This window comes from Nothoprocta perdicaria, unplaced genomic scaffold (genome assembly GCF_003342845.1).
Source record: "Nothoprocta perdicaria isolate Ctin4 unplaced genomic scaffold, notPer1 scaffold_77, whole genome shotgun sequence".
Lineage (NCBI taxonomy): Eukaryota > Metazoa > Chordata > Aves > Tinamiformes > Tinamidae > Nothoprocta > Nothoprocta perdicaria.
In genome coordinates, this window is record NW_020456054.1 from 2993148 (window position 1) to 3015986 (window position 22839).

Consider the following 22839-nt stretch of genomic DNA (forward strand, 5'->3'; position numbering starts at 1 on the left):
GTTTAGTAATAATCACCACATCTAAGACTACTAAGATTGCACCATAACCCCTTTATAAGTTGAATCATGACATATTTTATTATAGCTAGCAGCTATAAGCACAGTCCCCATACAGTGCTTGCGAGAACAAGATTTATATAAATATGTATAAATATATAACTGCATCATCTTCAAAAAAATGAACTGAATGGCTCCCCCATCCCATATCCTTAATACACCAAATGTAAACGTGCACATGTTTCAGTGCACTTTAGAAAGGTGAGAAATGCTGAGAATAAGTGAATTCTCCATCCATYCATCCAGCCATCCATCCACGCACTGAGTCACAGTCTAGATCAGCTAGTCGCACCCCTACTTTGTATTTGGCAGCTCCTATAGGGAAGGACAGTCCCTTTCAGTACAAGTCTCCCGCCCAGCCGTGTTGCTGGCAGGGAGGCCGCTGTGCGTGTTCTTAACACCTCCCTCACACCTCCCTCATTCTGGGTAGCTCATGAGCCACCACAGCGAGCCCCCAAACCCCCCTGCAGGCTCCCAAACCCCTCACGGGGTCCCAAACAGCAGGAGGGGCAGCAACACACTGCCACTGACCGCAGCAAGGCACGTCTGCAGGCTTTACCTGTTCCCGAGGCAGGGATGAACTGATGCCAAGTGAGAGCTGCCTCCCCTGGAAGTGCCCAGGGAAGGGCAGCAGCCCCACACGTGTGGGGTGCTGTGGGCAGMCCCTCAGCAGCCGCTGTGACTCAGGGCCCTCTTATCTAAGAGCACACACAGGCCAATGTAAAGGGGGTGCCATSCTTTGGAGCTGCGTTCCAGCTTGAATATTATGGCTAGTGTTCACCAGCTCTCCCCGCTTTTCCTTTCTTACTCAATTGCTCATTGCCCTTCACCCAAGCAAGCTTTGTACAGAGAATCCTTGAAGCCCTAGCATGGGGGCACGTACCAGGACATTGGAGCAGTTCCCCTGTATCTTACGTTCCACCTCCTTCCACGTGACATTCCAGCTGATGACTGCTTTTACAACCAGCACCCATCTATTAGGAGCACACACACACACACACACACACACACCCCCTCTCTGTGCCTGTCTCCTCAGCAGCACCTCTCTACCAGGACAGCATTTGGGAGGATTGTGGGCTGCTCTCGTATTTGCCTTTCATCTCTTTGGGTTCAAACAACTTAACCATGAGAAACAGAGAACAGAGAAGTATACTGAAAGAATCAGAGAAACCTCAGGTCAAATTTCCTATGGTGAGCCCTACAACAGAGCACCAAAGCCAAGAATCTTCCTAAATACCCTGCAAGCAGCGTACCAAAGAAAGAGGGTATGAAAGCACCTTCTTCTTTTTATGTGCATAATCTAAGCATTTCACTATTCTCTGATAAACTGAACTGCAGAGGAGTCTTTCCACCTACCCCTCAGTGGGATGACTTGGGTCACCATGGCAATCCTCAGCATACACTGACTCCAGTTATATGCTAGTAATAAACCAGCCTGAAATCCATGCAATCACAGAATCACGGAATGGCTGAGGTTGGAAGGGATCTCTAGAGACCATCTAGTCCAACGCCCTGCTCCAACAGGGACACCCAGAGCACGGGGCACAGGGCGGCATCCAGGCGGGTTTGGAGACCTCCAGAGAAGGAGACTCCACAGCCTCCCTGGGCAGCCTGTGCCAGGGCTCTGTCACCCTCACAGGGAAGAAGTYCCTCCTCACATGGAGATGGAACTGCCTGTGTTACAGTGATGTCTCAAAATTTTCTCATGCTACCTTATGTGAAAGGCCATATAAACACAGTGACAGGACAGATCACATCTAGGTGCTGTGGGTCTGTCCCTCACGCGTCCCCGCGCAGCAGTTTTGCTCATGATGCCCATTCGCCTCCCAGGGAGGGCTGTCTGCAGCAGCAGGGGTCATGTGCTGTCCCCTTCCACCACAGACACCCTGCACAGTAGGGTCTCACCCTACAGTCAGTAGGGTCTCTCATGCCCGAGTGCCTCCAACACACTTGAGCCAAGGCAAACGCTAGCTGCATTTCTGCATTTCTGCATTTCTGCAGGACATGGTGGCTGACAAACGCCCATGGACACGTAGAACAGTCAGAGGCAAGGGGGAAGAAATCACCTCAGAAACATGTATTCATGGTCTGGTGATCGTTCAGGTTTATGTGCATTAGATCTGCTATTAAAACTGCAAAAATTTATTGTGAAGGCTGTACACAGACGCAATTCCACTGCTAAATTCACTTAAGTTCCCTTTTGGTTTTCCTGTTTTCACTTTCTTCCTTCTCCTCTTGTTCATTAATTTCTTCTGATTTTCTTTTTTCCTGCACTCTGCTTTTTCCTATCCCTTCTCTAATATCCTTCTTCTCCTCCAGCCCTTCTCTCAAATCTTAAAAAACAATAATGCCATAACTGGCCACACTCGAGTTTGCTACCTGATAACAGCTAAGCACTGGAAAGCCATGAAGCACAAGGAGCTGCTATTTTAAATCTATCAGCAGATGTTTTAGCTCACAAAATACACAGAAATAGGTTTGCCTTGGGAAGGCGTGCAAGTTCCCTTTGGGAGAAAAGGAAGGAAAGAAGGCTGACTTAAAGCAATTTTGTAAGATCACACTACCTGCAGTTCAAAGTCCGCAGCACATTTGTTTGCTAGAGATTTTAAATACCAAGTGACAGATTTACAGTGTTTTACAACTCTTTCACTGGTTCTAATATGTTTAGATGTGGCACATAAATCTGGTTGCAGCAGATATCAAGACCTGAATGACAGGCATTTCCGCACACATTATTGCACTGAGCAAGAATTTTTATCTGAGGCACATACACATGTGTGCATACACTTTTGCCCTTAAGAGATACTTTATAAGTGAAACACMTGAATATATATGTAACTGATAACTTCTAAAGCACTGTTTTGCACTGAAGAACAGATATATAAAAATAGCACCTTCCAAATTCTCCCTACAAATTCTTAATTTAGTAGTAGTATAATGTATKTACCCTGAAAAGTCAAACTGCAACAAGAAAGTGAACTGGCTTCCCCTACTTCTGGTGCATCATGAGAATTACTCCCTTAGTGACCATATGTAGGTAGCAGTTCAGTTAAATGTTACATAAACTTTGTGATAATTTGAGGACATCAAGATAAAAGACTGCAGTGGTTAGAAACTGTCCTGTGAAATTATCCACTTTATTAGTCTACAGAGCAACAGATACCAAGGTCTAAACATAACCAGATCCTGTCCCACACGCAACACACGTGTATGCCTAAACAACTTGCAAGCCAACAACTGAAGATGACACRTAAGATTAAAAGAATACATCTTAACTGTCAAATTCCATATATCTGATATTAGAAATAGAAGAAACACCTCTGAACTGATGTATATGGTCAGGAAATTACACAGTAACATCTACAGTAACGTGCCAATATGTTGGTTTGGGTAGCTACAAAATAAATCTGCACTTCTGAGTGCAGGTTCATGTTCWTCTGTGACCCACAGCAGCCTCTGGTACAGCAGCCCATACCAGAGAGGCTCTGGGTGAGCTCCATTCTCAAGGAGAAAGTTCACTCCAAACAAGAAACTTCTGGGACTTTATCTAACAAAAAGTCAAAGAGTTTATGTCCTCTATGCAAAGCAAAACTTCATCTATTTCACCAGCAAAATATGTGTTAGAAATAAACTTCAATAACTAAGATTAAGATTTTCTGTTTTCTCTTCTTTAAATTCTGTTTTTCTATTTGAGTCTGTCGCTTTCATCCTTTCTTTTGACTACCACACCCTAATGCCTAGTTCTCAAACCACCACGTTTCTCTCTCTTTCTCATTTCTGTCTCTCACATTTCAGCCACTAAGAACCTCTGCCTCTGAAAGATTTGAGTTCTATTACCCTTTATGCCTATGTAAGGCCACATTATACATGCATAACAATAGTAAAATTCTAATACTTAACATACAGTGAACTAAGCACTCACTTGTTGYCTAAGCAACAATTAAATTAACCTGCAAACACCCAAATTCATCTTCCTCACGCTAAGACAAAGAGAACATATGCTTCAAGTTGCCTAATGGAGCATTTTATGAATAAAAGAATACAGCAGGTATTTAAATAAAGGCACAGAATGGGAAAGAGACAAAAAAACCCATTATTTTCTGTATGAAACAAGAGCCTTACCATCCTGCTGGCCCTGGAGGTTCTGAGGACTTTGCATTCTCTCTTCAAGATTGGAGCTGAGGTCCGAGTTCACAGCTGACATCCTAGTGGAGTCACTCATATCAAACTCATCACTCTCTATTGAGCTCTCATCCTGCAATTGAACGTTGCAGAATCATATTAGAAAATGTCAGGATAACACATGATGTTCACATTATATGTAGTTTTAATTCATTCCCAATTATTTCACTCATACCTGGACTGGAATTTATTCATGCTGATACTGTGTATGTATCAATAAGCAAACATAACATATAAAGAGGAATAAGGAAAATGCATTATTTGTGTAATATTCTAACTTGACAAATGCATTGTTTTCAACTATGACAATACTCCATCAACAGACCAGTAACTTTTTTCCATAATATATTTTTTAAAAAGGCTAGGAAACCCCCATRTAAACTCCTCCTCATTCCAATTTGTCTAAGGAAAGTTCTCCATATTCTGTGCCTGAATGTCCCACCTTACCCAAGGAAGGTAGGTTACCCCATGAGTATCAACCAGGATAATATTTCAGAATAATAACTTGACCTAACAAGAAGCTATGAACAAACTCCCTTAGCAAGATGTCAAGCTAGTAACAACACTATTATTATGTTTAGAGAAGCGTCTGAGAAAATGGTGTAGTTTATAAAGATCTGAACATATTCCAGTGACAGTCAACAGCAGACTGAAGTAATACAATCACATGAGAATCACCAGGAATTTATTCTACCTCAGACATCTTTAACATGATTTATCCAACAAGTTTAATTATAGAGTCTCTACTAGGAATAATAATAGATGGCAAATAATGCCAGTCAAAAAGCTTGTCCTCAGTTGACCTGCACAAGCAAAGCAGGTTCAGCCCTAGTCCAACAATGTTCACACACATTTAACTTTATTGCTTCAGTTCTGCTGAAGTTTATGCCCATTCATGGACTTAAATTAAATATTCACAAGTCTTTCTTGGTAAGCTGCTGAGACAACATACAAACCAACGCTGATGTATCTTCAGTAGCAACTTTTCTCAGAGAATTACTCCCATTATGAGCAAAAGCCATTTAAGAACATGCAGAGAAACAATGTGGATGATTATATATCTCCTGAAGACTAATTTAAAATACTTTTCCATTGAAGATAGTTAACATTTGGGTGTCTTTTTCATTAAAACAGAACTTAAACTGACAGGATTCTGGCAATTTTTTTGGAGGGGGGCGTTGCTCGCCAGAATTGACCTAGAAAATGGTGTTTTCAATTTGACTTATTCTCTATTTATTGGGGATGCATTTCTACAGGCACTACAATAGTTGTTTTCCTCTCTTTGAACAGTTGTCCTTTAAATCTACTCCTCTCGATGATTTTTCCAGTTTGCATGGATGTTTCTGTAGTTTGGGGAAGGAAATTTCCCCACAGCCAGCTCTGTTGTTGAACTGGGATGAAAAACTCCCAAATGCCATTCAGGAATGAGCCTGGGGAGAATTTCCCAGACCACGCAGCTCCACACTTTCACACCTGGCCAGTTTTAACTGATGAAGCAGACATATCTTGTTGTCGAAGTTTCACACAAACTGAAAYGGGTTAGTGAGGACTTCTCCAGGACCACCTGCCAACCTTGCCTACATAACGTGGGAAGTGCSGCAGTTAAAGCAACAGCAGATCCCYGATAAYCCCATCACAYAGGAACTGCAGGAAGGGATGACCACTGGCCTTGTACCCCAGGGTATTTACCAAGCTGGCTCTGAAGTTCAGGAAAAACACAAAAAACACATGCTGCTTTCTCAAAGAGCAAGACCAGAATACAAACTCCCCAAGACCTTCTGGAAGAAGACTATGCTAAGGCCCAGTGGTATTTCTCATTGATTCCTGCAGGAATCGGCTGGCAGCAGCTTACGTATTCCCACTCTGAGGTCAGGCAATCTGCCTGGGCTCCCAGAAAGGCAGCTTGGACCATCCAGTGCTCACATAGGTCTAAGACACCCCCACCACACAGAGGCAGCCTCTATAGCACTGTGCAGAGCATCKCCACTGTGCTCCACAGACTGTACAAAGCTTTTATAGAAAGCATTTATCCGAGTGTGCCTATACACACAGGCATGGGCAGAGAGGTCGTTGGGCAGGGGCATCTTGGTACCAGTTGCAGCACTGAGAAAAATTCAACGCTTTGATGAGTTTCCTATAAGATCAAGCCTGTTTTCCTTTCATTGACAGCCTCAGCTTCAAAATGATGAATCAAGGGTGAAAGAATTAAGAAGCATTCAATCACTCTGCTAACTAGTGGTGGCAGACAAGTTCACTCCTGCCTCATTCTGCACCATCCACAAGAACACAGTGATGATTGATGAAACCTTGGAAAGGAGCCTTCCTACAAACCCAAGCATGTGTTTCAAGCACATGAAATAGTTTGAATGCGTGCAACAGAAATCCTTCTACTTTGTCCTGTAGTATCTTCACTGCCATTTTGCTCTTAGTGCAACAAATGTACAGCCTGGCCAAAAAAAAAAAAAAAAAAAAAGAAAAAAGAAAAAAGAAAAAAGAAAAAAGAAAAAAGAAAAAGAATAATTTTTAAAAAAGCTAAAGAGGAAAGAAATAAAGATTAGCATGAAAACTTTCCTGACCCCATTCTGCCCACACAAACACATTGTTACTAAAACGTGTCCAAAATCACTTTTTTTCTTCGTTTCTATGAAGCTGTAGACATTTCCTAGGCAGTAACGTAAGAGATGCAAAATGAGCAGCTGGGCAGGAGACAGCCAGCAATGGTGCTTCCTGATGCCACTGCATTGATGCCAACAGTTCATCTGGATGAAAAACCGGTTTAAAGAAAACTCCAACCATCAGACCAGAAAGGACTACAACAAAACATTTAGGCTACAGAAACACCATGACAGATGGTCCTGATCCAGCATGAATGCTGGACCCTATTGTGGCAGGAGTAACTCTCAATGMGAGGAAGTAGGGAAACCAAAAAGCCATTTAGCTCTTCAGGCTGCTGCAGGATAAAGCCTATTACCTCCTGCTGCTTGAAATCCTGCAGCCAGATTCCTGACAAGCAGTGGAGGCGAGGGGAGACTCAATGTGAGGGAAAGAAGACCAGGCTACATTTGTGCATGAAGTGCTCAGAATAGAGGATGTCTTCTCACACCCTTCCCAGTTCAAAAAAAAAAAACAAAAAGATAAAAAGTATTATTTTTTTTCTTTTCATAGGAAAGTGATGAAATTCTCATTCGGTGGAGTACTGAATAATTAACAAATCTCCACCAGTATCCCATATACACTTACTATGAATCCAAACCTGTCTGACTTGACAGAAATCAAGAGCTAGTCACSGTCTTTGCCATAATCCAGCTGTTAAAGGTTATTTTAAAGGTTTTCTTTATTTAAAAAAAAAAAAAAAAAAGCTTGTAATTGGGCAGAAGGACACAGTATGCAGGACTGATTTTTGGCTGGCACATAGCAAGGCTTCTAACTATTTGGCAGCTCTAYTGGTAAATGAGCATATTTCTAACAAAACAAGTTTATTACAAATAGTATTGCTACTTTCCATCCAACGCATGAAGTACTCTTCAAAAACCTGAAAGAGCCTGCATAAATCACAGAWATAAAATACCTCTAAGAAACAAAAATGCCATTAAAGTCCAATCCTTTCCGAAGAAGCTTGATGCTCAGCTTACTTCTCTTTTTTTCCCATCTTTTTAATTATTCAACTCAGAAGACACTCCAGCTCTTMTTTATGTTGGTCTTTTACTTAAAGATTTCAGCTGATGTTGTTAGTGCTTCCATCAGGATCAGGCCCAGCCAATATGAGTTCATGAAAGGCAGGTCCTGCATGACCAACCTGATCTCCTTCAATTCATTTCCCAGCTACCAAATACACCAAAGAACACAAGAGAATTTAAACACCAAACTTCAAAGACTCCAGTTTTACCTCATCTTGCTGTGAATTTAATAGCTGCAGCTTCATGTGTTTCATATAGGCCATAGTAATTGGCATATTGTAATCAATCATGCTGGTCACCAACGTTGGAGGTTTTCCATTATCTGTAATAAAAATATTTATTATGCATTACATGTTAATTGTAGAGGTTACTTCAGCCTACTCTGCAGTCAAAGTCAGACATTTATTTCATTTAGTTCTAACTTTGGAATTTCCATCTGCTTATCAGCTGTACTGAAGAAAAATGAGAATCTTATTCAAGCCCAAAAAAAGATGAGCTCTTCCATCCTAAATTACTACAGCACATGCACCCTACCTATTTCTTACATTTAAACAGTTCCATAGCAAAATAAATAATTTCTTCCAAATAAAATCATCTTTCTATTGAGGGTGCACATGGCATTATACTCCATTCCTAAGTGTAAGCAGAAGATTCACTACCTTCCATCTTAAGTAAATGAGATGATCTGACTTGTTGAACCATTCCAGTCTACCAAATGTTTTATGAACCTCACTTAAACTAGGAAAATATAAATGGGTATTAGAAATAAAAACACTTTACATCACACTATTTGACACTGAAACTACCTTTATGATCCGCTCCATCTGGGTTTAAATGCATTCTTTTCTGGCACTCTGAGCAGCTCATTAGAAATCGTGTCACCGCTTCTCTCGGTAGGAAGGCATAGGTCTCTGAAATCTGAAATGAATAACAAAACACAGGTGTTATTATTTAAGCTGATTGAACATGATTTAACAGAACTGATCATTATATTTCCAAACAAGATATATTATCTTATAATGCCAGGAAGCACAATGAAAGCACGTTCTGCATACCACGTAGCCTTTCAAGAAACATCCATCTAATCTCCCTACTTATCATTTATTGGCTAATAGTAGTTGATACTAAAATAAATTTCATGCACATCAAAATGGGCTTCATTTTCTGTTTACAATTTTTTTCAATTTCTTTTCCGGAAAAAAAAGATTCATACATAACAGGCATTCTCTCAGAACTGTTAAAAAAAGTGATCTATTTATTATAGTCAATATCAAAAGAAAATGCTTTGCTTGTATGCTCTATTTATTTTTATTATAACAACATAGAGATGGATACAGGACTTAGCGCATTAGCAGTGATGACAATCTACTCACTATTTCCATTTTGTATTTGAATGTTCTGTGAAAATATGCTCAGGAACCCTGTGATTAGTAAAGCTGGCTAAATAGATTATTTTTGATAATGGCTGTAGAGTTTAGCAGGCAGTCAATTACAGAAGCTTCACCTAGAAATATCCCAAAACAACAGATTTTGGTTACTTCCTCATTTCAAAATAATTAGTTTTTCCCATGACATGCAAGAATCTGAGAGCTTTTTTTCTTATTTGAAGGCAGAAAGGAGGAAGCACTCACTGCTGTTTTTAAAGACTGTGGTTCCAAGCGTGTGATGCACGTTCTCTTAGAGGCCTTTTTGCCTTGCCGTGTGCTTCGTGCCAAGCTGACCATGAGCCAGCAGCAGAGTCTGCTCCTCAATCAGGCAAACGTCACGTTGGCCAGCAGACTAAGGAATGTTGTAATTCCTCTCCACTTAGTGCTGATGAGGCCGTGGCCGGAGCGATGTGTGGGTCCGGCCCTGCCCAGCTGGAGAAGCTGCCGGGAAGCAGGAGGCAGCTCCGCGAGAGGCCACCACAGGGCCGGGGCCTGGAGCGGGTGACCCACAAGGAAGGGTTGAGGGAGCTGGATGTGTTTCATGTGACAAGGAGGAGGCTGCAGGGCACGGAGAGCTCTCATTACAGCTCACAGCTACGTGAAGGGGCCTTACAGAAATAGTGCAGAGAAATAATTCAGAAGGTAAAACCAGGGACAACCAGCAGCAACTCTGGTTTGGAGYGTTCAGACTGGACATCAGGAAAAACCTCATCATTAGGGGGCTAATGCAATGAGCAAGATTACCAGGAGGTGGAAGAATCTCCAAACTTGCACGTTTTCAAGGCAATTAGTAGATAAAGCCATGGCTGACATGGCTTCATGCTGGAAAGAGGCCTGATCTGCGTGAGAGGTTGGACTACACATCTCCAAGAGTCCCTTTCAAGCATTATTTTATACGATTCTATCATACATTTATTACACATACACATATATATAAAAAAATATATATTATTATTATATATAACATACACAGAACAGCAGTACTTGTAAAGAGGCTCTAGTCCTTGTTTTCCGAAACATGGAGATTGTTTGGCAAAGGAAGTATTTCCCAAAGAAAGATGAAGTCCCATCAATAAAGATTAAAAGAAGAGTAACTGGTATCTGCTTGCATTTCACTCCTGTAAAGCTTCCAGCAAGACTGACTTTCTTATCAAGCAGCAATGTTGATTTGAGTCTATGTAGGAAGAAAAGTGCAGAAAGATGGGGGTGGGGGTGTATGAAAATGCACCTACAGAAAGGACAAGATATCCTTCCTTAATTGGATGTAAATGGAATTAAACATTGTGCAAATCAGTCATGCCGATCACAGGGGTGCCAAGAAGAGGAGGAACAGCCTGTTTCAACTGTTATACTCTTCTCCTTGGATTGTTTTTCATTTTCCTTGTGCTAAAAGTTAGATTTCCTAAAACTCCATGGACCAAATTGAGCAGTGACAGAGTACTTTGGAAAGTAGGTGGAGTTTAAATTAGTACACTTTGCTGTGACATAAGTTTGTCTGGAAGATGATGCACTGCAAAATAAGAATAGGAATTATATCATCCTGTTTATGGTATTGCTTTCAGGCTGTCTTCTGTTTTCTTTTACATAACAGGAATCTTACTTTGGGGAAGAGAGGGATATCAATGTAAAACCTTTTCCTTTTCTTCTAAAATGCCCCTTGGCATAAATTTTCTCTGAATTTGAAACAATGTATCTGAAAATCAATATGCTGACACTACATGAAGTTACATTTGCATAGAAGAACCTGCAAATTAAAATTACTTTTGATTATTTTTCCTATTTTTTTAATGCCAAAACAGATGCCTATGTACCTAGASATGAAAATATTAGTTGAACTGAGGCATTATGAAATCTAAAAAGGAACTTAAAACCACCTAGGGCTTATCATTAAGGAAACCTGTGAGTGCACATACACAGCAAGCACTCTCACATAACATTTAACACACTTAGCACTGTATTAAAATTAATGGAGTTTACCCATGGATTCATTGCTTTTCTGCTTTTGATAGGAATGCTCCATTTATTCTAATCAAGCATCTCTGTCAAATTCCTGTTCTGCTCAAGCAGGATGAAAATCCTCCATGGGAAGCAAGTGAGGTAAGCCTCAGATTGGACAGGTGTGCTCCACTGACTATAACAGAAGCGGGTTTTGTAACTAAACTTGCCCACATGGCAGATGCTTGTGTCTCCAACCTCCCACTGCAGCACAGCTTTAATGATGCCCTTCCCTAAATAACACTAGTTTTCACCAACATCCTCCCTTGTTTACTTGGTGATTTGAATCAATCATRCTCACGGCCAAGTCTTTTGCCTACATATATCGGCAGAACACGATCAGTATCACATTAGGAGTGCCATGTGGAGGAGATGACCCACAGYTTTCTCTTGCTGCTAGAATACACTCCAAAAGGCCTTTTCCATACTCAGTGACAGAAAAATGCTTGTTCCAGCCATGCTCTCCACTAACTGGCACAGAACCAGCTGTGACCTTGGAGTGTCCAACCTGGTCAGCTCAAGGTGGAACACAAAGCCTTCTGCTGTGTCCCTCATGGCTCCTACTAGCTTGTGGTTCACAGAGCTGSCTTGAATGCGAGTTTTTCAGAGTACAAGGAGGCCTATGGCATTTTATAAGCAATTAAATGGTAGTACTCTGGCCAGTGGTCTGACTTCATRGGGAAAAAGTGTTTCTGTCCTCCGTTCTGTCTGAAAGAAAGCAACAATGGCTCAGTCCTCACTGATATTCTTACTGACTTGAGTGGCCTGCTCTTAGCTCTCTTCTCAAGGCCATCAGCTAAMAAAAATATAGTCGGATTATTTCATTCAGTAATATCCTGCAATAAAAAAAAAGTTATAACTTTTCCACAAAATAAACAAAACCTACATGCTTCTATGTCTTAAGAAAGAAATAAGCCAGAGATGTGAACTGGAGTAGGGAATACTGCATTATTTACATCCATGCAGTGGCAATGCCCTAGTTTTGCCATGATGTGAAGCACGGGTCATGTACATGTCCCTACCAATGAGAAAACAGCCACTGCCAATATTTTATATTGATAAAGTATCCCAGAATGTCACTAAAGAGGGAAATACAATGTGGACTACTTTACAAACCAGTTATCAGTGTACTTCCTTCAAATGTGATACTTTAGAAGCATCCTTACATTATTGTTTAATTTTACTGGTGGTTTCACTGCACATCATTAGTATAGCTGCTATTGCTTGTAAAAAAAAAAAAAAGCCCTTACACTAGATAATTTCTGTAAAACAGACAAAATAGAAAATAAGCATGCTAAAGTTAGCTGGTATTGTGTGCTAGATATAGCTCTAAGAGATSAATAGCTGAATACTTTTTATACCGTAAAGGGAGAAAAATGTATGAAGAAGAACTTAGACCTCTGAAACTTTAAGCAGAGTTTAAACACAACACTGGTTGTTGTATACCCAGGAGTTATAGGTAAGAAGCAGAACATTTCCTAACAGCCCTGCACACCTACTTACATTTTGTTTAACTCTAAGCACAGAGGTAAATAAAATCAGAGTTGGCCCCAGTGGCAAAATGACCTTTTATGACTATATGATAATAGATTCTGGGATATACCTATGCAACCAAATCAACACCTAACAATTAAGTCCCTCTAAATCTGTAATTAACCTACATGCTATTTACTGGCTCCCACAAAGAGCATAACTACCATAAGGCAAGTAATCCAGTAACTGAGCATGCAATCTGATTTACTTTGGAGCTGAGTGAAATATGCCCTAATTACCTACAAGAACTATCTTGCATTCCTATTGCATCACTTGTGCAGAGGAAAAAAAAATTTATAATATTTAATATTTAGATTATTGTAATGTAGGATATTATGATGATACAGCTTTCAAAGCTACATTTCCACTTTGAAAATTAACAAGCTCCAACTGGAAGGCAGATTTTAGGACACATATGGCAGGGCAGGAAAGACAAGTGTGAGGAAAGGGAGTGAAATTTTGCAGATGAACCTATTAACCCCTACAGCATTAACATGGAGGATGTATGTGTAGTCTGGAAGATATGATGTGTCAGTGTCAGAACAGCGGGATTTTTGGTTGTGTGTGTATGTTTTTTTAACTATATGGGGGGGGTGAGAGGGCAAATGATCCAAAGAAGGATTCAACAAGGGAAGGGAAGATGGTGAAGCTGATCACGTGTCCWGGGCCCACAGCCATCAAGCCAGGTGGTAGAATGTGATTTCTTGATGACAGAAGGGCAAACCAGCCAAGGAAAGTCCTCTTCTTTCCTCAGTGAGAGGTCAGAATAAGTGGCTAGCACAGGCAAGCAGATATATTACTGCTGAGAGTTTTATCAAGTGCTCCCTGCCTTGGTATATCAGGGAAAATGTTGTTCCCTCTCATAATAAACTTCCTCACAGCTTTTTTTTCCCTCCCTGCATAATAAAACTAGCTTGAAAGGAAAGCGATAGGAAACACCTGTTAGCTGGTTGGGTGCCAGGAGACTCCAAACTTGCCCTTTGCAAAAAAGATGAAGAAAGTCAGTGGAGCAAAAATACACAGGGCCCAACTGTTTGGTCTTGTACAAAGCAATAGTGTGGAGACAGGGATTTAAGCGAGCCAAGATCCTGCACAAATCTCATCTCCTTTTGCTTCCTAGAGGATAAATTCTTAAGTTCTTCTGTAGATGGAGAACAGCTGGGCCACAAATCTGYTTTAACCTGTTTGATTAGTGAGGGTGTCCTGAAAGGAGGTGGTGTTATTTCATAGTAATGTTAAAGACTTCTTTCCAAAGGAAAACACTTTCACTGTGATGCTTAGAGGGGACTCACGAGCATGTTCTTCTTGTGGGAAGGAAAGAAAAGTCCTATCACATTTCACAAGTGAAGAAGTTTTGTTAGAGTGATGGGAAAGAGGGAGGCTGCTTAATAACACGGACTCAAACGAAGAAACAGTTCTGATTTCAACAGGAAGCACAGGACCCCAGATATTGCCCCACACCTTGCAGACTCATGTTACTCTGCAGATACTATAGATTTATGCACTACCTATCTGATGAGAGGCTTTCTTCCAGGCTACTTCCCCATGCCACATCAATATCTGCCACATTTTATAAATGTATTTCTATTCCAGCTCAGCATCCTAGTGCTCTTTTCCATTCATGGGTTGGGAAATTCATTCACTGACCATTTCTCCTGCATAGACAACATCCCCCCTCACAATTCAAGTTCACTACCATAACATTTCAAGGCTTTCCAGTTGGACTATGCAGACTCAACAGGCAGATATTAGATCAATCTCAGGTAAAAAATATTCAAGTATACAGAGAGTAAAGCATTTTAGATGGCTACAAGATTTACCCAAACAATTCCAGCATTTTAGATGGCTACAAGATTTACCCAAACAATGAATCATTTAGTTACAGGAAAATTTGACCATACATAACACGTATGGTCATACGTAAAGGTGAAGCACTTGCTCCTCTTTGTTTATTGTTCAAATAACAAGAAAAACTAATCACTTCTTAAGAGTAATAAATGAAAATAAAATCTACTCAGGAATTCAGGGTGTGATCCTTCCTGTACTCAGAGCTGGACCTGACAGGAGGCAGAGATATTTCCCATCTTCAGTCTCATCAAGTGGCCCTTGGAGTATCTTGAAATTTCATTAGGTTTGCACTGAACCACAAAGAGTTGTCTTAACAACAACTTTGAGACTGTTGCATTATGCTGCTCCTCTAGCATAAAAGCGCAACTTTTCCCTTTTATTCTTACCTCTTACCTATCCCTCAGCACTTGAATTTGGGACACGGTTGAGTAGTAGCTCTATAAAGGCACAGGAAAGTCAGTGAGGTAYCTACAGTGTCTTTCCCGCTATGCCGTAAGAATTCTCCTTAACATTTCTCTTATGTGTCCCTCCACTTTTATTACACAGGTTCTGCTTTCGGGGACTGAAAGCAGAAACTGAAAGCGTGGGGAAAAGCAGCAGAAGAAAACTGGGACCTCATTCTAAACTTAAGTACTGAAGCAAGGATACTTTCCTAATTAGTCTATAAAGTTTGTGCCAAGAAATCCAAAAGTTGCAGTTTGGCACATTATTGCACCAATGAAAACATTAATGCTCCTTCYAAAACATTGCTCTTTTAGAGCTATTAAGCACTACATCCTATATATCTTCCCATGCAGTTCTACTGTAGACAGTCCCACAGAAATCAATTGTAAAATGCCATTCATTTTGACAGAGCTAACATAAATAAGAGTGTAGATTACGGATTCAGTAATTGAGGTTTAAACCTCAAGTTTTAAGTATGTTTTCAGAGAGAGATATGGATATATTCTAGCACCCCAGCATCTGGGGGGACTCTTTATTCAAAAATGAAAAAGACATGGCTGCTTTTCAGATCAGGGGAAAGGTGAATGCTCAGCACTACCTCCATATATTCCGAATCTGTTTCTCCATATAAATACAAACAGCAGTTAATTAAGTCACCCTTCACAATTTCATTACCTTTCTAATCATGCTTAAGTACTATTCAAAATTTTGAGTGAAGCATGTTCACTAATGAAAACAGACTCAAAAATATATAAGCAAAAGAATTACTGAACATAGTATGATGCCATCCATTTTTTAAAAATAGTCAGATACTGAAAAATCTTGACAATATTTATGAAATCCAAAGTTTTATACCCAAAAGGTAGTGYTTTCTCCCCCTCTTCTTTCTCTTAAATGCTTTGGTTGTCCAGTCAGGAAGAAGCAGCACACACTCAGAGTTGTGAATAACACACAGCAAAACAACTGCAGCACACAGTTTGTGAACCATCCTCACTCAAATTTCTCACCCTAATTAAGTAAATACTTATATATGAAAATACTTGCACAGATCTCAGGGATCACTCTCTTCTGACTAGTGAATAAAGAAACAAGACTAAATTAATCTCGTTCAGAAGTCACCTAATAAAATTAAACCCCCACCAAAGTACTTCAGTTTGATTTATAAAGCTCTTAGGGCAAAATTTTTGTGAGACAGTTATCTGAGACATGATTTTTCTCCATCTGTAGCATCACAGAAGGGGCTCCTGCCTGGCCTTCTGCAACAGGAGACACTACTGCTYGTCTTCTAGAGGAAAGACATTTTCATTGAAAGGCCCAGTAAGGTGTAATCTATTTCCTCAAGTCATCCAGCAGAATTYGAGGCCTGTTTATTTACCACAACCCTCATCCTGGGACAGAGAGCAAGAATTGATCCGAGTTTCCTCAGGAGTGTTCTCTCCCTTTTTATTTCGTTTACAGAAATATTTTAAAATTATAACTGAGAATCCTACCCTTGGGACATATGATTTAATGCTCTTGATATACTAATATGCCTTGAAACAAACACACATTGATAGCAACACAGGGCTTCCTTGTCATCATCTCCCCATTGAGTAAGAAACTCGTGTCTCAATTACACCAAAAGTTAACATCAAATGAAACTACTGTGCAACCTACCGATTTTACATGGATTCTTCTCACARAAGAGACACTAGTTCTCTTTCTCACAGCTCACAATAAACACAGGTCTTATCTGGCTTGGGACCATGGGACCCTGAGAGCAATAGACAGATGCTTGGCATCTAGATAGATGCTTGGCACATACTTGTAGCATGATGACTTGACTTATTCCATTTACAGTTGGTAACATTCAATAAGCTTAAATATTATTCTCTAAAGTCCACACAACCTGTCCCTGACAATAGTTTTCTAAAATAAAAACAAATATAAAAGTAATGGTCAATTACTACTTTTCCAATGCCTTCTAAAAGAGAAGTTGTTTCAAAATAGCTAAGGTGACAGATGAAAATTGATTTACACTTTGTGTTTGTTCACTCTGGAATACCACTGTAAGCCTTACAAAGCACACCCTGATGACCAGCTTTTTTCCTTCATACATCTATCTTCAGGTCAATACTGTCAGGCACAGATTATAAGAAATATTGCCAAGAGCTTATGCAATAACAAACTGTTTGAAATATCCTATATATAAAATATTTGTAAAGAGATTCATAGACACATAATAGAGTCCTTGCAAAGGTAAATATCTAAAAAAAAAATAATGGAAAGATTTATTATGGTCAGAAGCTAAAACTGAAATGCAGATACCAGCAGCCTGGACTTACCACACTTTTGGGTGATAATTAAAAAAAAATTGACTGGCATGATTTGCAGGCTGTTTTTAAGTTTAAGAAAGCTGCAATAAGGGTGAGAGGCCCAGCTGTCCACGTGTCAGGACCTAAGCACAAGGCCCCGGTGGCTGCCTGGCCAAGATGACTGCAGATCAACCTTGGAGGACAACACCACATTCAGATGTAACAGGGCATGGGAAACTCTAGTAAACGTTTTATGGGTTCTCTTTAAGAACAGAAAGTGTTTTATTTGTGCCACTAAATACAAAAGCTATGCATTGTTATTTAAAGGCAGCAGCTGAACTGTTCAGGTCAAACAATAAAGCACAATTAAAAAGCTTAGGAATAATCTCTTCTCCCTATTCAGCAGCTTATATGGGTTTGACAGTTGCCCTCTCAATAGTTCTTTCATTGTACCCAGCAGCTTTCCAGCTTTTTGAATTTAGGAAAATTTTTCATACCATTAAACCTTAAAATATAGTCTGCAGCAATAAGGTATAATGAAACTTCCTTCATTTGCTCAACTACAGCACCTCTTTAGCAAACTTTCGTAGCAATGCCTTTAGCCATTTAATAGCAGTTAAAAGATACCATTAATATAGTTATTACAAAGATCATCAAATCATTATAGTGAGAATAGATTCTCTGCTTGAGCCAATTAGAAAATCTTTATTGWAGTCAATGGATCTGGCCCTTAATATGTAAAGAACACGACCCAACTGATTAGTAAACTGCATGTTTTCACACATTATTGAAAGAAATCTGATGGTTGCAATACTAATCCAGTCAGGAAAAAACAAAGAAAAAAAGCTACCAGTCTCATGCTGTGTGACTAGGGACAAACAACTCTGATGTTCACTTTTATCTATTTTATTTTGATTTAGTTTACTTACTGCTTTATACGTTCTCTTTTGTCCAGCATGTTTTCTGATTTGTTCTCCATTAGGCCCAGTTTCAACATGCATGGAATAGATAATGTCAAAGAAATCTTCTACCACGGCTACCCGCCGTAAAGACAGCTTCTCATCTACACCTACTCCATCCTGAAAAAGAAAAAAGAAAGAAAGAAAGGAGAGAGTAAGGAGGACAGGATGAACAGATAAATGGTGATAATCACAGAATACATTCTCTTTTGCTAGCAAGATGTGACTAGTTAAACACCCTTCCCTGAGATTTGAAGGCCACCCATGCCATGAATGACAGAAATAGTATTGCAGGAAAGGTGTATGATCAGAAGCATCATAAGATTTTCTGTTTTGCAAGCAGATCACTTGGACAAACCAGAACATTCGGTCTCTCTGTAAAAAAGTCAMCTTTCACTCCAGTAATTAACAAATGAAACAGCAGTTACCTGCGCTGGTTTCTCCAAATGCACAAACTCCTGGGCAGGAGCAGCCCCCAGGCACGTGCCAAAGAGACACATTACACAGCTGCTAAGAAGGATGCACTGTCTCTTTTATCTTGCCTCACTAACCCTCAACCCCGCAAATCTGCACCTAGCCTTTCATAAAGGTATGTAATAAAAAGTTTTATCTCACAGGTGACAGAGCTGACTTTAATTATGAATACAAAGTTGTTACAACCAGTTTACCGCTGGAAACCCTCTTGGAAATTATACTACATGAAGACAAATCACACTATGAGGAAAAGAAGGAGGGTTTTTTTTTAATTTGTAATTTTGGGCATAGACATTGAGCAGGGAGAAGTGACAGAAAAGTGATGGCACCTACTACCCCACTTTCCACGATGCTATTGCTGTGCTAGCTCAGGGCTTCTAAACAGAGGCAGTCTGCAACGTCTCCGAAAYCCATCAGTGCAGTTCAGCTCCGGCCTCTTAGAGGGGCCCATCCACACGGCAGCTTTTGGTTTGCTCTATCCTTGCCTATGGATTCAGCTTCAGTTAAGGAGACTGCGGCGTGGGCAGCGGCAGGGCACCACTGGGGCTCCTCGTGCTCCGGAGCAGCCCTCCCAACAAGGAGCCCGTGCTCTGCAATGCAACATGGCCACGTGAGGAGCGGAATAAGAACGGGCAATTCCCTCGGAATCCAACACAGCCTTTGCCTCTGGAGGCAACAGTGTCGCCCAGGCTTCAATGGATCTTTTAAGAAATAAATGCCTACAGAGCTTAACGTGTTTGAAAACCATTACCAGCCACTGTAGTTCATGCTGCAACATAGACCATTTCATTAAAAAAATACATGAATTTATTGCTGCGGTGACCAAATAAAGGCCAAAGATGAAAAATGAGAAAACAGTGGCCACATGTGACTGCCAGTTGCTGTCCCCCTGCTAACCACTGTTTGCTGACCCATTCCAGCAAGCTTGCTGCATGTGAACACACATGTTTTCCTTTCCCAGCTGTGCCTATCTTTTATTTCAGCTCACTTATCTTACTTCTGTTTTTTTACCAAGTTCATGGAAAGAGCCCCTAATTCCAGTGGCTCCAAAGAAACGCCCAGAGTGACACACAGAGGCTCTGACTATTCCCAGTAGTGATGGAGAAAACATTAATGCTTTCATAATATAGCTTTCTAAAGGTGCATGACTCCAAATGGTATCAGATTAGGTGCTGATACTGTACTAGCTGTAACATCTTTGTGCTTTCCTGCTCCACGATACCCTCACTTCTGCGAAGCCTTCTTCAAAGAGGTCCTTGCCCAAAGCCACCTACGCTGTCCCTACCATGCCCACAGCAAGTCGTGCTCTTTATTCCCACCAAATAGCTGGAGTGGAGCAGAACCACCTTGCATGGGTGAGCTGGGAATTGTGGTTGTCCTGGGAGGGCAAGGAGAGACATGAGTGACCGTGTGGAGGATTCGGGGTGGAGGAACATGAGGAACCTGTATCGCAGCCTCCAGCACAGTTAAGGTCTCTGTGAGAGGTCAGGGCTTCTTYCCTCTGTCACAGTGATCAGCTTGCAAGAGGCGTTCAGAAAAGGCAGAGGGGCTGTTCCATGAACAACCTCTAAAATTTCACCAGCCATCTGCTCAGAACGCTTGTGGTATCGTGAGTTCCCAGCATCAACACATGACGGATTGCACCGGTACTGCCCACCACTGCTGCCCACTATTTAGAAGAAAAAAGGGCTTGAGAGATGGGGCCCAAATTTGAGCCTTTTCCATCTTCGGGTGAATTCACCCTTGCGCTCGTCGGGGGGGCTCCATCTTCAGTCGCTGCTTTCTCACCACCGAATGGTACAGGGGGAACCCTCATGATTTCAAACACTCACTATGACGACAGTGTTACCTCACGCTGCTCGCAGAATACTTAGAAGCTTATAGTGTTGATTAACTGATAAAGATTTAATCTGTTTATTACTAACGAGTATTGTTTCAGGAAATTTCCTGCAGGGGAGCTCTCTCTTAATTAAAGAGAAATGCTTCACAACAATATTAATTTAATACCACGGATGCCACATCAGCACAGCTGGCACACACAAATACTAGGTATGTGTTCAAAGAACAGGCTTACAGAGGAAATTTATTTTGCTGGGTTTGCTGGTCATGGGATGCACTGGTGTTTTGGGGTAGGTTCCCTGCCCACATCCCTGGGAACTGCTATCCAAGGCGAGCATGACGTGCATGTGTTCTTGAAGACATGCTTCTCCATCCAGCTGAATAAAACCCTACTGCTTCAAGGAAATAAAATTCACACAAACTACCTGTGTCTTCTAATTGAAATGCCATAAAATGAATACAAACTTTCAAAATCTGGTCAGTTAGAGTAGAAAAAAATAGTTTATATTGAATGGAAACTGCTTCCTGAGAAGAGACCACTATTATTTAACAAGGATACTTGCAGCGTTGCCATAACTTTATCTGGTGAGGCCTGGACAACGATCAGACTTTGGCTTGGTGCTACTGACGGTAGTGAGGAAGAGCTTCTTCCCTGTGAGGGTGCCAGAGCCCTGGCACAGGCTGCCCAGGGAGGCTGTGGAGTCACCTTCTCTGGAGGTCTTCAAACCCGCCTGGATGCCGCCCTGTGCCCCGTGCTCTGGGTGTCCCTGCTGGAGCAGGGGGTTGGACTAGATGGTCTCTAGGGGTCCTTTCCAACCTCAGCCATTCTGGGATTCCGTGATTCTGAGATAGTCCTTGTTTCTGAAAGACTGTGATGTTTAGGAAGCTGCTGAATTAGGAATGAGCTGCTAAGGCCATGCGGCGCCGTGCAGACCTGCAGGAGATGTAAGCCTTAACTGCAGAAGCAATACACCTCATGAGAAACTTGAGGAGGACAAGGTGGATTTAAAGGTTATTACTGAAATTTCTGATATTCCTGACATYCTAATAAGTAAAAAGCTGGGCAAAGGATATAAGCTGAAATCTCCATTTAAACCACAGTATCCCTGAAGTGGACACAGATGTATCAAACTCTTTCCTACCATATGCCATTACACTACACTTATTTCTCATAASTGCTATTTGATAAAGACATTAACATTAAGCAGTTCTACTTTTAAGCCGGTTGCGGGTAAAAAATTTCACAGAGCCTAAGGGGACTTTTTTAGCCTCAACTAAGTATGAAGAAGAGAATAAGGAGGGAATACGTGTTAATGCTATTCTGATGCCTGAAAGGCTATGAAATGTCCACAAGGGACAGAACAAGTAATAGACTTAAACCATAGCAAGGGAGATTTACATTAGACATTAGGAAAAAACTACTATGGATGTGGATAGGGAAGAATGGTGATCGACTGCTGAGGAGGTTKTGAGGTTCCTGTCATAGGAGGATTCTGAAACAAGGTTAGACAAACATCTGTCAGAGATAATTTGAGTAAAGATGACGTTGTCCTGGATAAACGAGATATTGAGTCTCTTCTTGTTAATTCTGTGACTGAGATGCTTAAATGCCATTTTCAAAGCGACTCGGGTACTAATGGCTCCTGATGCCCAGAAGAACAAGGAGGGTGGGTATCAATGTTGAGGCATATTTTGGGCTTTTATCCAGCATGGCAAGAGCTCAATCCCATTTTCAAAAATGCCTTAGGAATGAGAGACTCACCAAACATTTCTCTTGAAAACTGGAAGTAGGCTCTTAAATCTTTCAGGATGGGTTTGGTTGCTCCTGTTTCAGGCACCACGGTGGTGGGTGCCGCTGTTCAAAACCAGCTTTCCAGGGTTCCTCTGTGGYCAAGAGAGAGTGACAGGCCCTGCCAAAACACCGCTCATTCCTACAGCAGCTGGGATGGTTTCACGCTCTACCAGTGGGGAGTCACTCAGTTTTACTCTTTGAGGCTGCATTACAGGGTTTCATGTTTGTTCTTGTTTTCAGGTTGATTCACTGACTTCCCTATATGTTTAGAATACAAATAAATAGATGGTTCTTCTCATTTTCAGACCCACAAATTCC

At 41.0% G+C, this 22839-nt stretch overlaps 1 protein-coding gene across 3 annotated transcripts in view; it reads right to left on the reverse strand.

Annotated features, from left to right (window-relative positions):
* The window catches only part of NOL4 (nucleolar protein 4), a 177495-nt gene that overhangs the window by 123152 nt on the left and 31504 nt on the right, over positions 1–22839 (reverse strand). For all 3 annotated transcript variants that reach the window (XM_026051609.1, XM_026051610.1, XM_026051608.1), the window contains exons 2-5: positions 18387–18536; positions 8723–8834; positions 8126–8238; positions 4180–4312 (exon numbers count right to left, since the gene is read on the reverse strand). In XM_026051609.1, the coding sequence (XP_025907394.1) occupies positions 4180–4312; positions 8126–8238; positions 8723–8834; positions 18387–18536 (508 nt within the window). The remainder of the gene's footprint in view (positions 1–4179; positions 4313–8125; positions 8239–8722; positions 8835–18386; positions 18537–22839) is intronic.